Here is a 14,402-nt window from a genome sequence, read left to right on the forward strand (position 1 = left end):
TTATAAAGAGAAATTAAAATATTTAGAGGGAAGAAGTGCTTAAGTCTGTTAATAATACTAATAGATCTTGATATTTTTTTCGAAACGTAATTTTGATGACTGGTCCATTTGAGGTTTTCATGAATATATACACCTAAAAAAAGTGTTTCAGTTTTGCGTTCAATTTGAATTCCGCCAAGAAGTATATTTAGGTCATCAACTTTTAGTTTACGTTGAGAATTGTGAAAAATTAAATAATTTGTTTTAAGAGTATTAATAAGTAATTTGTTTGAAATAAACCAGTCACAAAATTTTGTTAATTCATCATTGAATGTAGTAAATAATAAATCAATATTGGAATTAGAGTAAAATAAGGTGGTGTCGTCGGCGAAGGATATTACTTGCAATTTGTTACTGACATTAGCCAGATCATTAACATAAATAAGGAAGAGCAATGGCCCAAGCACAGATCCCTGTGGCACTCCGCAAGTAATATCCATCGTCGACGATGTACAAGATCCTAATGCAACATATTGTTTTCTATCTTTCAAATAACTATTAAACCAATTCAATGAAATACCTCTAATTCCATAGCACTCAAGTTTTTTAATTAAATTATCGTGATTAATAACATCGAAGGCCTTTGAAAGATCAATAAATAAACTTAATAAATTTTCTTTTGATTCAAATGAATTTGTAATATTATTAATAAGATCTAAAACGGCATGGGATGTAGAGTGATTTTTTCGAAAACCATATTGGCGTTTATTAAGTATATCAAATTTTGTGAGATAATCAAAAAGTTTAGAATACATGAGTTTTTCAATAATTTTGGAAAACACTGAAAGTAGTGATATTGGCCGGTAATTAGATAATTGACTTCGTTCACCTTTCTTGAAAATGGGCACAACTTTAGCTAGTTTTAAGTGTGTTGGAAAAGTGCCAGATAAAAAAGATGAATTTATACAATGGGTAAGTTGGTGGATGATTAAGGGAGATATAGATTTTAAGACACGAGCAGTAATACCGTCAGATCCAGACCCTTTATTAGAATTTAGATTGTATATAGTTAGGTTAACATCATCAATTGAAACTGGGCTAATATAAAATGAGTTGGCAAACGCAGAATGAAGATAAGATAATGGATCAGTTATATTAGTTGGCATACTATTAATAAGATTAGGACCAATTGTAGAAAAATAGTTGTTAAACGATTCACATATCTCTTTTTGAGTTTTGTAAATATTATCACCGTCTTTAATTAGATTCGGGTGCTTGTTATTATTATTACCTTTATTTAAAACAGAATTTATTACAAGCCATGTGTTCTTCAGATTACCTTTATATCTATCAAACTGGGAAGTATAATAATTCTTTTTAGCAGTGCGACAAAGATTAGTGAAAATATTATTATATTTTGTATAGTTTAATTTGTCATTATTACTACGTGTGTGCATATATTTGTTATAAAGTTTATGTTTCCGAGAACTACATTTTAAGAGAGCAGATGACATCCATGGTTGTTTAAACGTTTTATTTGATTTTATACTACTTTTAACCAAGTGTCTGGAGTGGATATTTGTAAATTTTTCAATAAATATATCAAAACTCAATCTTGGGTCACAATCAAATATCATAGACCAGTCTTCACCTTCTAAATCAATCGATAAGGCATTTAGGTCGTTTATACGAAATGAATAGTTGGCGCTATTATCATCAAGGTTTTGATCATTAATTTCTTGATCAATGAACTGAAATATAGGAAGGTGGTCGGAGATATCATTAAGTAAAACACCAGCAACTATTTTATAGTCAGATTGTTTGGAATAAAAATGATCAATCAAGGTGGCCGAAGTTGAGGTAATCCTAGTTGGTTTTGAAATAGTTGGAAAAAAAGAATGGGAAATTAAGGTATTTAGGTAGGTGTTTGTTAATTTATGGTTATGGAATTTTAATAAATCAATATTGAAGTCTCCCATGAGATGACAATTTTTGTTTTCATTGTTAATTTGGGTTAATACATTATCGACGGATTTAGTAAAAGAATCTAGCCCTCCACAGGGGGCTCTGTAAATAATGCCTATAATATCATTTTTTGTCTTTGAATTTTCAATCTCAACAAAAAGTGATTCGGAAAGGTCGTCTGGTAATTTTAAGTCATTTCGAATTGTAATGCTAATATCATTACGTATAAAAAATGCAACTCCTCCGCCAATTTGATTATTGCTTCTATTGCTTGCAAAGAAGGAGTAGTTATTAATGAAAGGAATAGGGGAGTTTTCATTAAGCCATGTTTCACTGATACCGATTATGGAAAATTTGTTATTAATTGAATTCAAAAGGCATTCGAGATCATTAACTTTATGCGTAATACTTCTAATATTAAGATGCAGGAGAGATAGTTTAGTATTAAAGGATGTATTAAACTTAGAATTAAATTGTGAATAATCATAAAAGCTGCATTCATCTAGGGTAACTGACTGTGAATTGAGATTATTAATTAGTTGATCAAAAGATTCATCATATTTGTCATTTTCATTGTAATTAACTGGATTAAAGGTTATGTTAGAAATATCATTGTTGTTAGTAAGTTCAGAGTTCACATTAAAGTCATAAAAAGGAAGTAAGTGAAGATAATTAACATTCATTAACAATAGCTGTGTATAGCGTTATCTAAAAAAGAAATACAGCAATAAGCATGCATGAGACTGTATACATTAATACATAATTAATGAGAAGCAAAATAAACAATTCTTGAAATAAAAATATATTATAGGTAATATTGACTTGATGAGAGTCGACAGCCAGGTGTTCGGTTCAGCGGCGCTAATATTTAAATTAGAAATATTTGGCTCTTTGTTTTCCACGTTGGCCATTGTAGATGTTTAGTTAGAATAAATAACAAAAGTGTACCTATATTTAATGCAACCGATACGTTCACTATCCAGGTAGGTATACAGGTCTCATGCAGTTAGTAGCTTATCCTTGCAACATGCTATCACAGGTAAGCGAGTACTGTATCTAAAAACGTATACGTGTGAGAGCTCCGCTCAAACACGTCTGCACTCGACGAAGGACAGTTAAACATTGATGTTTGTGTTTGAACTCAAAAAGATTGCAAAACATAATTTAATTCGCTTAAATCCACCAATTTAATAAAAATATCAATATCAATATCATCATTTTATTAACAAATCAATCATATTCATTTAATTAAGAATGAATGCATGTGACACAAATATAAGAATTAGGATGTAGCCAAGAAAAATAATAATTTAATAAATTCAAAATCAAAATTTAAAAATAATTTTGTTTAACCAAATATTGTGGTCTGCAAATATTAATTGTGTCCCTGCCTCAGTATGAAAGTTGTCTATTCTGTTGCCAAAGTGCTCTGATATTTATATATCATTTATGAATGAATGCACACGACACAAATACAAGACTTCGGACGTACGTACTGTAGCCTAGACAAATAATAATTGATTGAATTCAAAATGAAAATTAAAAAATAATTGTTGTCTGAAAATATTATTGTTGTCCCTGCCTCAGTATGAAAGTTGTCACTTCTGTAGCCAAAGTTTCGAGGGCTCTGATATTTATATAATTTTTAAAAATCCCTCATCCATAAAGCACAATGTTTCATACATACTTGACATAATTGTTCAATATATACGTCATCAACAAAGGTTATTGTCACTTTGTAAATGTACTTACATCACTTAAAATGCTTTTTAATTCATGGTGATATATTTAAGCCTAAATGCATCTCTACATTCTTGATATTAATGGATTGAACACATTTGAAATCCTACATCACTCACAAGGAAGAAGCTGATAAATGTGTATCTTTTGTGCAGTCAAAATTTCTATTATAAATTATACTTTAACACTTTGACTGCCAAACACGAAGATCTTCGTTTTTGGAAACACAACGCTTGACTGCCAAACACGAAGATCTTCGTTTTTAGCGTTTTTTTACGAAGTCCGGTAGATAGGTTAATTATTGGTGTATACTATAAATATGGACACTATATTCGGTCTGGACCGTGAATATTTTACTTTTTGAAAGTAACTAATCTGGTTACGAACGATTGTCAAAATGGTACCGGTCGAAATAACATACACCGCGCATCACAGTAGCGCGTACAGCGATGGTTTGGCGCATTGTGTATCGGTCGCGCGCTAGCTATGCCGACGAAGCATTACAAAGCTTTATGTGGATTGGCATGTTTGTTTGTTATCTGAATAAAAAATAATGGATGAATTTTCAATATGAAGTCTTTAATTTTATTATTGTATGTATACCCTAATTGTTTTGGTGTTTCACTGTAAGTGGCCGAGTTTAACGCAACAAACTTGTTTAGAAATGGTATGAACATTATCATCAGTTTACTAGCTAGGCTATTACGTAGTACTAGGCTAGCCTAGGCCTAGGCCTAGTCGTAAAACGGCTCCGGACCAAATTTAGGCCTGGTTAACTAGGCCTGGTGTCTTTACTATGTGGATTTTGGTGAAACATTGATGTAAGATTTATGATTTATAAAATGTAATACATATTTCGATAGTGATAACTTGTTTTTATAGGCCTATCGGTGCCGTGTAAGTAACTTTTTTGTTGTTTGTTGATCTCACCGGGCGATATTTTCATATTGTGATGTCTTGCACAAAATCGCGAATATCTCGACTTTCTTGCGCGAAACTACGAAAAACTAAAAATTTGGGTTACTTTCATTTTACTATTCTGATTTACATATTGCGATTTGAAAATCGTTCTTGGTACCATTGTAAAGCTAAAATCTTTATGATTATTTTAGTCTAAATTACATGTAAATCAGATCACATACATAGTTTCAATCAGCTTTAATAAAAACATCAAATTGGGCTAAAAACGCTGGCGGTGGCAGTTTCTAACTGGAAAAACCTCTGGCAGTCAAAGTGTTAAGTGGAATTTTATTTTCCGGAGTATAGGTCGAGACTTTGTGGGAAAATTTTAATTGCAAAATCGGGGGGTCGACTTATACTCCGACTATGCGATTTTTGAAAAAAATCAAGCCGAAAAAATTCGTTCAAAAGCCGTCAGCTGTCAAGGCCTAGCAAGGTCAGTGGCCTATCATCAATCACTCACAGGAGTTTTCAATTTAATATTACCTACATTGTACAAAATAATACAACTCCAACAAGTACTGGTACAAGTACTATTTATTAATATATAACAAAGATTAATTTTGATGTTTATATTACGCTTTTATTAAAATAATTAAGAATAAATAGTTTTCGTTTGTGTTTCATATGCTTCGTATTCCTCGCGAAAACATCGTAACACACACCACAAACGAACTACACGATGTTGGAATGTCCATGCAGCATGTTTGTTATTGCGCGATATTTTCATCTATACACATGCGCAGTTTGTTTGTTTGTTCGTAATTACAATTACTGCGCATGTCTATTCATAAAATAAATTCTCCTCAGTCCGGCGCGTGTACATTTACAGATAACGCGATTTACAACTACTCGCCTGTACAATTTAATAAGCCTCCTAACGAAAAACTCGTTTTAATTTATTTGAGTGACGCGAAAAAACATCGCTGATGGCAAGTACTGTAACGCTACATCGCTGTCATTTATTATAGGCTGGCGAAGACGGCGGCGAAGCCGTTGTGATTACGTCCGTCCGATATTGATTAGGCCTACACTTTAATAATTGTATAAACAAACAACCACATTTCATACGTTTCTAGCCTTCTTTGAACTTTAAAGTTGTGTTATTAGCCGATTTTGGGGGGTCGACTTATATTCAGGTCATACCAAAATCAACGATATTCTAGGTCAAATTTGGGGGTCGACTTATACTTGGGGTCGACCTATACTCCGGAAAATACGGTACTACACCTTTTCCTGTTGTGTTTTCAAAGAAAAACATTTCTTATTGGTTGTTATTGTCAGACAATATTATTGAAAAAATTGATAATTAATGTGATTATACAATAATTATGCTAGTGATGAAATATAAAGTGTGCCCACTTGGGACACAACACAATGTAAAAAAATGTCACCAGCCTATGAAAGATATAATATACCAGAGTGCTACTTAGGTAGTGCATAATTGTTTCTCTCTTTTTATTATAATTTATCATAAAACGTACATTTAAGACAAGGAATTACCTCCTTTATAAAGTTGTTAAGTAATATGCATTATGTTTACCAAACATCAACAATTGTATGGAATGGGACTTTTTATTTTAAGTTAATTTTTCTATTTTCAAATGTAGGTCATTATTTAAAAACTGATTGTGTAATATGGACCATCACCTATTCATATCCTTTTCATTTTGTCAATCAATACAAGTCCATAAATGGAAGACTGAAACTAAAAGATGGACAGTGTATTGTGAGCTTTACTCATTCCAAGAGAAACAACACATCATAAATATAATAAACACATCATACCTGTATGTATACATTTATGTTTATAACATATAAACAAAAGTCAAGGTCTGACAACTTATTTCTGCCTGGTCTGACATAGTTTAAGCTATTTGTTGACTAATATTAGTTATTTATGTGGTTATTATTACTTCCGTTGCAGTTAATAAGTTCCTGTATTACTATTCCATAGAACTATAATAACTCCCCGTGACTACAGATTACCATGATTGCAATGCTACAATACGCCTCGCATATAATCCATCTGTCAAACTACTACCATGCCCTATTATAAGCTCCTGTATTTTGGTTGTATTTTTATTCAGGATACTGAATCTCCATATGTTTCTTTGATATGTAATCAAAACAGCCGATCATTTGCTAAAAGTCTGTGTAATGAGGCATAAACTTGATGACTATCTACATGACACAAACTATACCTTTTATTGCTGATGAGCTATAATAAGTGCGTATATAGATAGATAGAAATACAGAGCAGAACAATTTTGTCATGATAAAGATCTAAATAGGTTAACTATATAAGCTGTGTATTACTGTACTGTGTATTGGAAATTCTTTTTACCATGGAATCAACAATAATAATGCACTTTTGCTTGTTAACTTTACCTTTAAAAAAAATCCATAGTACTGTACATTACTCTTTACAAACTATGTTTTGTATTGCCAAGGACATCAATGTTTCACTGTCCAATATAAGGCTTGCAATCAGTCTATTCACAAACATACAACAAACATACAGACAAGATGATCTACATAAACAAAATAGTCTTACTTTTTGTTCAATTGTAAATACCATGTTTAACATGGTCTTGAAATAAGGTGTTCATCTATCTATGGTATTTGAATAAAAACCTATTAAAAACAATATTGTATCCAACTTCAACTTGTATTTAGAACTTTGATCAATGCATGCACCATCCAAAAACAAATATACAAATTATAATTTAGAATACAATTTTAAACATATGTATTATTCGCTTAGAGAACAGGTTCAAAAATACAATTTAGGATCTAGTAGTATAGTAGGCCCACATGCTTGATAAAGTTATATCAATATGGGAATTGAAAGGTGGGAAATTAAGAAATAAATAAACATTTGATTATTTTAATCAAATTTGTTACAATTATTTGGATATAATTGTTCTCTTTTTTTTTTCTTTTATTCAATTTTTCACACTTCAAAAATAGTACAAGTAAAGTGAAACAATGATAACAGGTATCATAGTAATAAACAGAAATTGTAAGGAATTGTCCTGGTGTCATAACAACCTAATGGTTATAAAATACTGTAGTGTTTAGGTAGTATAACATGTTTCTTGAAAAAGTAAATAATTGAGTGTTAAATGTCCCTGAAAAGCACTTTTAACCAGGATATCATACTAATCCCAAAGGCACACTAGATTATGACAACTATAGCATTTAAAAACTCATTAAGCTGTTGTCATAACTACCCAAATACTAAAAGCTCCATTACGATGTATAACTATTCTTCTCTACTCCTACTGTACTGTATTTGTTTGTTTGTTGTTATTTTTGTGTACCATGCTGTACTTTACTTTACACTGTTTATCAAATAATGTTTTATAATACTACTTGGCTATTAAATAGACCCAACTCATAAGGTGCCATTTTTTATTTAAAAAAAATAATTCTCTTCCAAAAATTGTACTGTACTAACTTTGTTGTTATTATTATTATTATTGAAAATGATACATGCTGCTCATTTTTCACTTTCAGTGATAACCACCTCAAATGGCATTTTCAATATAATGCTATTATGTTTGTAAACACTCAAAAGGTGCTAGCACAGAATGACCATTTTGAGTCTACCATAGCGCCTCAATCTTTTGACCACTTGAGAACATTCGGTTTCGGTAGTTGTCGATTTCTAGACATATTGGTTTTATGGGTTTTTTGTTAAACAGTTATTTGCAATGTTGCATCAGATCTTCTGGTAATGTCATTGTTTAGTTGCTTTTCTGTGACTCTTTCCCAAGAAGTAAATTACTTTACAAGCACTTTAACTTTTAAAGCTCAGGTACAGGCATGAATTTTAAATATAATATTTGGTTAATTGTACATGAATGAAATATTTGTAACAGAAATCGAGACGAAAAAACATGGATTTCCCTTAATATGGTCAAATACAAAATTTGTCAAAATTCTTCCATAAAAACCAGGAAGACTTTTTTTCAGTAGTTAGGTAGTTAACCTAATGTAATAACATGTCTGGTGACTCCCTAGACGGTGAAAAAAGATGGTGGATATACGGTGCATAATTTTTGCTATAGCATGAAAATAAAAATCTGAAGTTGAATAAAAATATCAGAAACCTATACCTATATTTGGTCATCTGATAACATTTTTTACCACACCATTTATTTTACATAGCTTTTTAAAATGCTTCTCTATTTACAGAATTTGTGTACAAAAGAATAGAGATTTTACTGTGTAATTTGAACTATCCCCCCACTGATATGAAAGTGCTTATTTTCAACAAGCTCGTGTAACACAAATAAAATCCCAAAAATTATGAAACATAGGGGAAACTATAGATCGATAATTATTGGAATGTATGATCAATAGAAATTTTTTGCCGGCACCTGGCCTTTAAAAACAATAGTATGAAAGTGAAATTTAAACAATGACATCCATCATGAATTCTTCCATCGTTATACACAATGGCAAATATAATTTAGCATCTGAAGTGGATCATTCGCTGAATCAGTGAGATAAAAATAAACTAGAGGGAATTGCATGCTGTGATTTTGTACATGCTATACTTTCTTCTGCAAGTAAATAGTAATTTGAAGCGTGATTCAGTTCAATCATGCAGAGTTAAAGTTTACAACCACCTTAAACTGAATGAACTTAGCTGAATTACATTGTATGGACAAAACAAATGTCCGTACAAGAGTTAAAGTTTACAACCACCTTAAACTGAATGAACTTAGCTGAATTACATTGTATGGACAAAACAAATGTCCGTATTAAATAGAAAATTGCAGTAGTTTTTGACATAGACAGTGTTGGTTGCTTGGATGCTGCTGTGTTCTGATGCTTGTACTATCGGCAAAAAACTTTGAAGCTATACTACTGAAATTCATTTTAATAGCTAGCAGGTTGTGAACCCCCGATAGCTTTAAAGTAATGCCTTAGAAACATCTTACACCAAAGCTAAACATTATTGCCACGTATCCCATGTTCCTGCTACTTCATGGCTACTGGTCATGGTAAGTCTACTAATTGAATCTGGTGGGTACAGGTAGGCCTTGTGTATAGAATATGTGAGAATGTCAATGGAATCGCAAACAAAGTCTACAGAATGTTTACCCCAACATTTATGGAAGGTTTGTCTTTTTATTTATGCATTTCTTAATGCCATCTGGTACAGTAAGACACTGCTTGGCATTAAACATGTAAGAATTTAAACATTCCACAATACCATCATGTTCTAATGTGGGCCATACATTTCAACACATAACAGTACACCACACTTTATTTTTTGAAAACAGTATGCTATAAAAAAACTCTACTCTCGAAAAATTCAATTTTTCTCTTTCTCATGCAAGCATCTCAAATCTTTATGAACAATTACATATAGCATACAGATAGGTGGACCCAAAAGGTTGAGAAAAGAGAAAGGGTAAACAAGGATCAAAGGTCATTGAATGTCACCTGTTTGACTATAGGGCCTCCTTCTAAATCAATTTAAAGCCTGTTTCCCACTAGGTGAATGTATTGCTATTCAAAACATCGAGTGCTCATGTGTTGATATATTCACCTACTAATTTTTGTGAGATGAAAATTGTGTAACCAATCAAAATCTAGGTTTGTCCGATTCTCCTAGTGAAAAATGGACTTTAGAATTCAGAATTTATGTTTAAAAGAAAAATATATTTATATTCATTATAAAGGCCAGGCACAGCTGCAGTAAATCAATTATTTTAACTAAAATATTTTTCATATACATTTTTTAACCAGCATAAACAATGAGAGGAAAATGAAATTAGGACAAATTGAAAACAATTAAAACAATTCTATTATTATAGTTCATAAATATTTTCTTTAAACAATTTACTGCACTGCAAATACTGTATAGTGTATGGTTATTGTAACTCTGAATAAATAATTACTGTATATCAGAAACTCCAATTATTTGTCAACTGATTGTCATATCAGACTTTATGTAGACCTAAAACTTACATAATTCTAAAGTGTTTAAGTTTAATTTCAAAATGGCAAAATTTAGGGTAGGACTGAAATGAAACATTTTAGCTTCCAGAAGCAATGGGTTAGTTAAAAAGTTACCAACCCACCGCTGATATAAATTAATTGAACAAGCAAATCATTTTCTTTAAAAATAATACGTTCCTGTGCAACAATTCGCATATTATCAGGTGACGCGTCTCACCGTTAAAACACGGCATCACGCATGGTCATACTCTTTTTCCATGGTCAAAAATCTTGCATGTAAAATTGAGTAATAAGATACTTCCCTTTTTATAATTGAATTTAAAATACAAAAGAATAAATCTTTGTGTGAAGTTTAATATTATTCATGGTTATGTATTTTAAGCATGAAAACAAAGTAATTCAGTTTTAAGGCCTATTTAAGATGATAACAAGCGATAAATAGATAAATATACATCAAAACAAATAAACAAAGGAAAGTTTCATCCTAGAACTATAGAATAACTATCCATACTGTCTTTGATAAAAAGATAATTTTAAGAAATGCAATCAAATGACGTACTGTATGTAACAAAATTGTACAATACACCAATTTGATTGTTCTTGTTGATCATGATGTCATTTGATGATCAAAGATTATTTTTAGTTATGTTATTATTATTATTAAATAAGTTCTACTTAGTTTTCCTCCTTTTCTTTATGTCAAAAATGTTATAGGAATTTTGATTTTACTATGTAATGGTTTTTTTTTTTGCTGGATTGAAACAAAAAAAAGAAATGATGAATGAATGTATTTACAAAAATAAAAAATGGACTCAACAAATACCTTTTTCATTAATTAACTTATTTATCTGTTTATTGATTATAAAATTGATGTCTTCTGGCCTAGTTCTATTGATAACAAAATAAATATAGATGAATATACCGTAGTTTATTTTATACTGTTACAATTTTCTTTGTTTTTAGGGTTTTGGAACCAACGATAAACCTAGATGTGATACATATACAAATCTTATTAGTAATGGATGTCCACTAGCCGATCTCAATAATCCAACTATTGAATATACAATTCCTGAGGTAACAGAATACATTTATTTTACTTTGGGTCCAGTGTGGTGCCCAACCTCCTACTGTAGATCAGATCATCTGTTTGGGCCTACATACAGATTTAAAAAAAATAAATTTGGCCTATTTGATAATAAAAATGGTGTTCTGATATTTTTTAACAGGATGAAGATCTTAGGGATGCAGATATCAATAATGAACAGCCTGTACAGGTACGACCTCAAAGGATTGAACTTTCTATACGTCCAGGTAAGCTTTATTTTATGCTGTAGTTCTTCTTGTAGTGTCCAGCCTCGGAAAGATTAGCTTTCATGCTAAAAATGTTTATTGAGGACAAAGGTATGTCATTTCAAACTCTGAACAGCTACCCTCTGCATGACAAATATCACCATACCCTCTAGAGCCTTAGGAAAATGTTTTAATTGTGTAGATGCCCCGAAAGATATGACTTTTGATATTTGTCCTAGATAGGCCTACATTATGGATGTTATTTGTCCTTAGAGTGTGGTGGGTTATAAAGTTTATGATTGCAGTAAATGTCAGTCTCAAGTTGTATCCCAATTAGTGGGAGTCACTACTGACATAAAAATATATTTTAAAACTAGATTTGAACTCGTCACTTTGACGAGTTCGGGTTATCCGCGCAAACGCAACATGCACATACTTTAAACTATATGAACTTCGACAATTATTATACCATCCTATGACATGAATTAAGAATGTTTACAGTGCTGAATTGTACCTATTTTGTAGCATACAGCATATTAAAGTGTTTACAGAATACACTGTATGTTATATACAGTGTAGCATAGACGAAATTACGAGACCCATCTTTTAAATCCAATTATTAACACGATGACGTCATCAAATTGGCAAAAGATAACAATTTTAGAAGATATTTATCTAAATAATTCCATTAATACAAATTTGAAGAATTTTGGGCACGTGAAAGTGAGATGCGCTCGCGTTTAAACGCAATGAACTTTTACGCAAGAGATGAAAATATGACTTTTTGAATTTAACTGGCCATATGATGACATCACAACATCTGATTGGCAAAATATTGACATGAATTTGTATCTACAATCTAATACCTTCCAGAAAACATTTTAATCATGATTATCACTTTTTATTCTGACGAGCTATAACAGATTGAAATTTTCTGTAAAGATGAAAATAAGTGACCCACGTTATTTACATTTTAAGACATGATGACGTCCAAAAAATTAAAATATTTTTAACTCATTTGAAAGATAGTTGATTGACGTAGACAATATTAAAATCTTGGGGGAAATGGAATACGTATAAGCAATATGCGCTCTGTTGAATGTGATGAGCAATAACGAAAGAGACAAAAATCCTATATTTTACATTCGTGTGGCCATACGATGACGTCATAACATCCGAGAGGTAAAAATTTTGTATGAATTCATATCTACAAATTATCTTCTTACATAATAAGTTAAAACAATTGGGGGTCACCATTGATCCTGATGAGCTATAATAGATTCAAAATAGGCATTATTTTGACAATATTTTATAACTTTTTCAACTAAAACGGGCGCAATTGGTATAAATCAACGTGTTCGTATGACGTCATTTTAATTTGCAATGATGTCAATCTTTTTTTAAATGACTAGGAAATGCTGTAAAATCACAATTCAAGAGAAAAAAACATATTTTTCATGCTCCGTGCGCAACTTGCGCGTAAAATTTTTCGCGTGCGCGGTAATTTTTGACATGCTCAAAATGTCATGATCACCGCAGAAAGTTGATTAGAAATTAATTTTGCCCATTTTGAAACTTTAAATGCGCGTGCGCGCGTAACTTCTTGTAAAACATGCCATTTTTAATCCATAGAAAGTTTGCCTTTGATATGACTTAAATATTCACCAAATGTCAATACAAAATGACTTTCATTTTTAGTCGCGTGGAAGCGACTCTATAGTTCACTATGTCGGTCGGTCGGTCTGTCTGTCTGTCTGTCGGTCTGTCTGTCTGTCTGTCGGTCCGGTATCACTATGCATTTTATCGCTTTCTGACCTTATCTTGATATCAGTTTAATCTAGCTAGGTCAATTTTTCACAGTATATTCCTTATGGCCAGGAATCAATGTGGTTATGTTTTCAAGGTGCGCAATAAAAAATTACGCGGTCTACGCACGATTTAACGTTTGTAATCATATCTTCACAACCATGAATCACAATTAAATAAAATTTGGTACTCATAAATTTCAGGGCATAAATCATCATATGGCAATACAATTACGTACGTAGCGCATGTAACGCATGCGTACGCGCGCTTAACATTTTCAAAATTTATTTTCGATGAAATAAGAGTACATTTCAGGCAATTTTAAGCGTTTACAAAATTGCCATGAGTGCGCATATTTTTGCGCGCGCACTGCGCGTTAAATGTTATTGCGGACTCTTTTTGCCCGATTTCTGTTTTCTTGAATTACTTTTCAACTCGAAATTACGTTATACAAGCACGTCGAAAGTGACAGGCTACGCACGTGTAAATAAAAAAAAAATAAATGTTTTTAAACATTTCAACATTTTTACACATGTTCAGTAATTTCGGTCAGTATAGTTCACTATGTCGGTCGGTCGGTCTCTCTGTCTGTCTGTCTGTCGGTCTGTCTGTCGGTCCGGTATCACTATGCATTGTAGCACGCGACTTAATGGCTGTTGGCCTTGTTTATCCTATGATCA

General features: G+C 31.7%; 1 protein-coding gene across 1 annotated transcript in view; it reads left to right on the top strand.

The window, feature by feature from the left end:
* Nucleotides 1-14,402, top strand: part of LOC140049698 (integrin beta-1-like) — a 71,010-nt gene that overhangs the window by 17,579 nt on the left and 39,029 nt on the right. Inside the window, exons 4-5 of the mRNA XM_072094647.1 lie at nucleotides 11,590-11,700; nucleotides 11,853-11,937. Of these exons, the coding sequence (XP_071950748.1) occupies nucleotides 11,590-11,700; nucleotides 11,853-11,937 (196 nt within the window). The remainder of the gene's footprint in view (nucleotides 1-11,589; nucleotides 11,701-11,852; nucleotides 11,938-14,402) is intronic.

Source organism: Antedon mediterranea, chromosome 5 (genome assembly GCF_964355755.1).
Source record: "Antedon mediterranea chromosome 5, ecAntMedi1.1, whole genome shotgun sequence".
NCBI lineage: Eukaryota > Metazoa > Echinodermata > Crinoidea > Comatulida > Antedonidae > Antedon > Antedon mediterranea.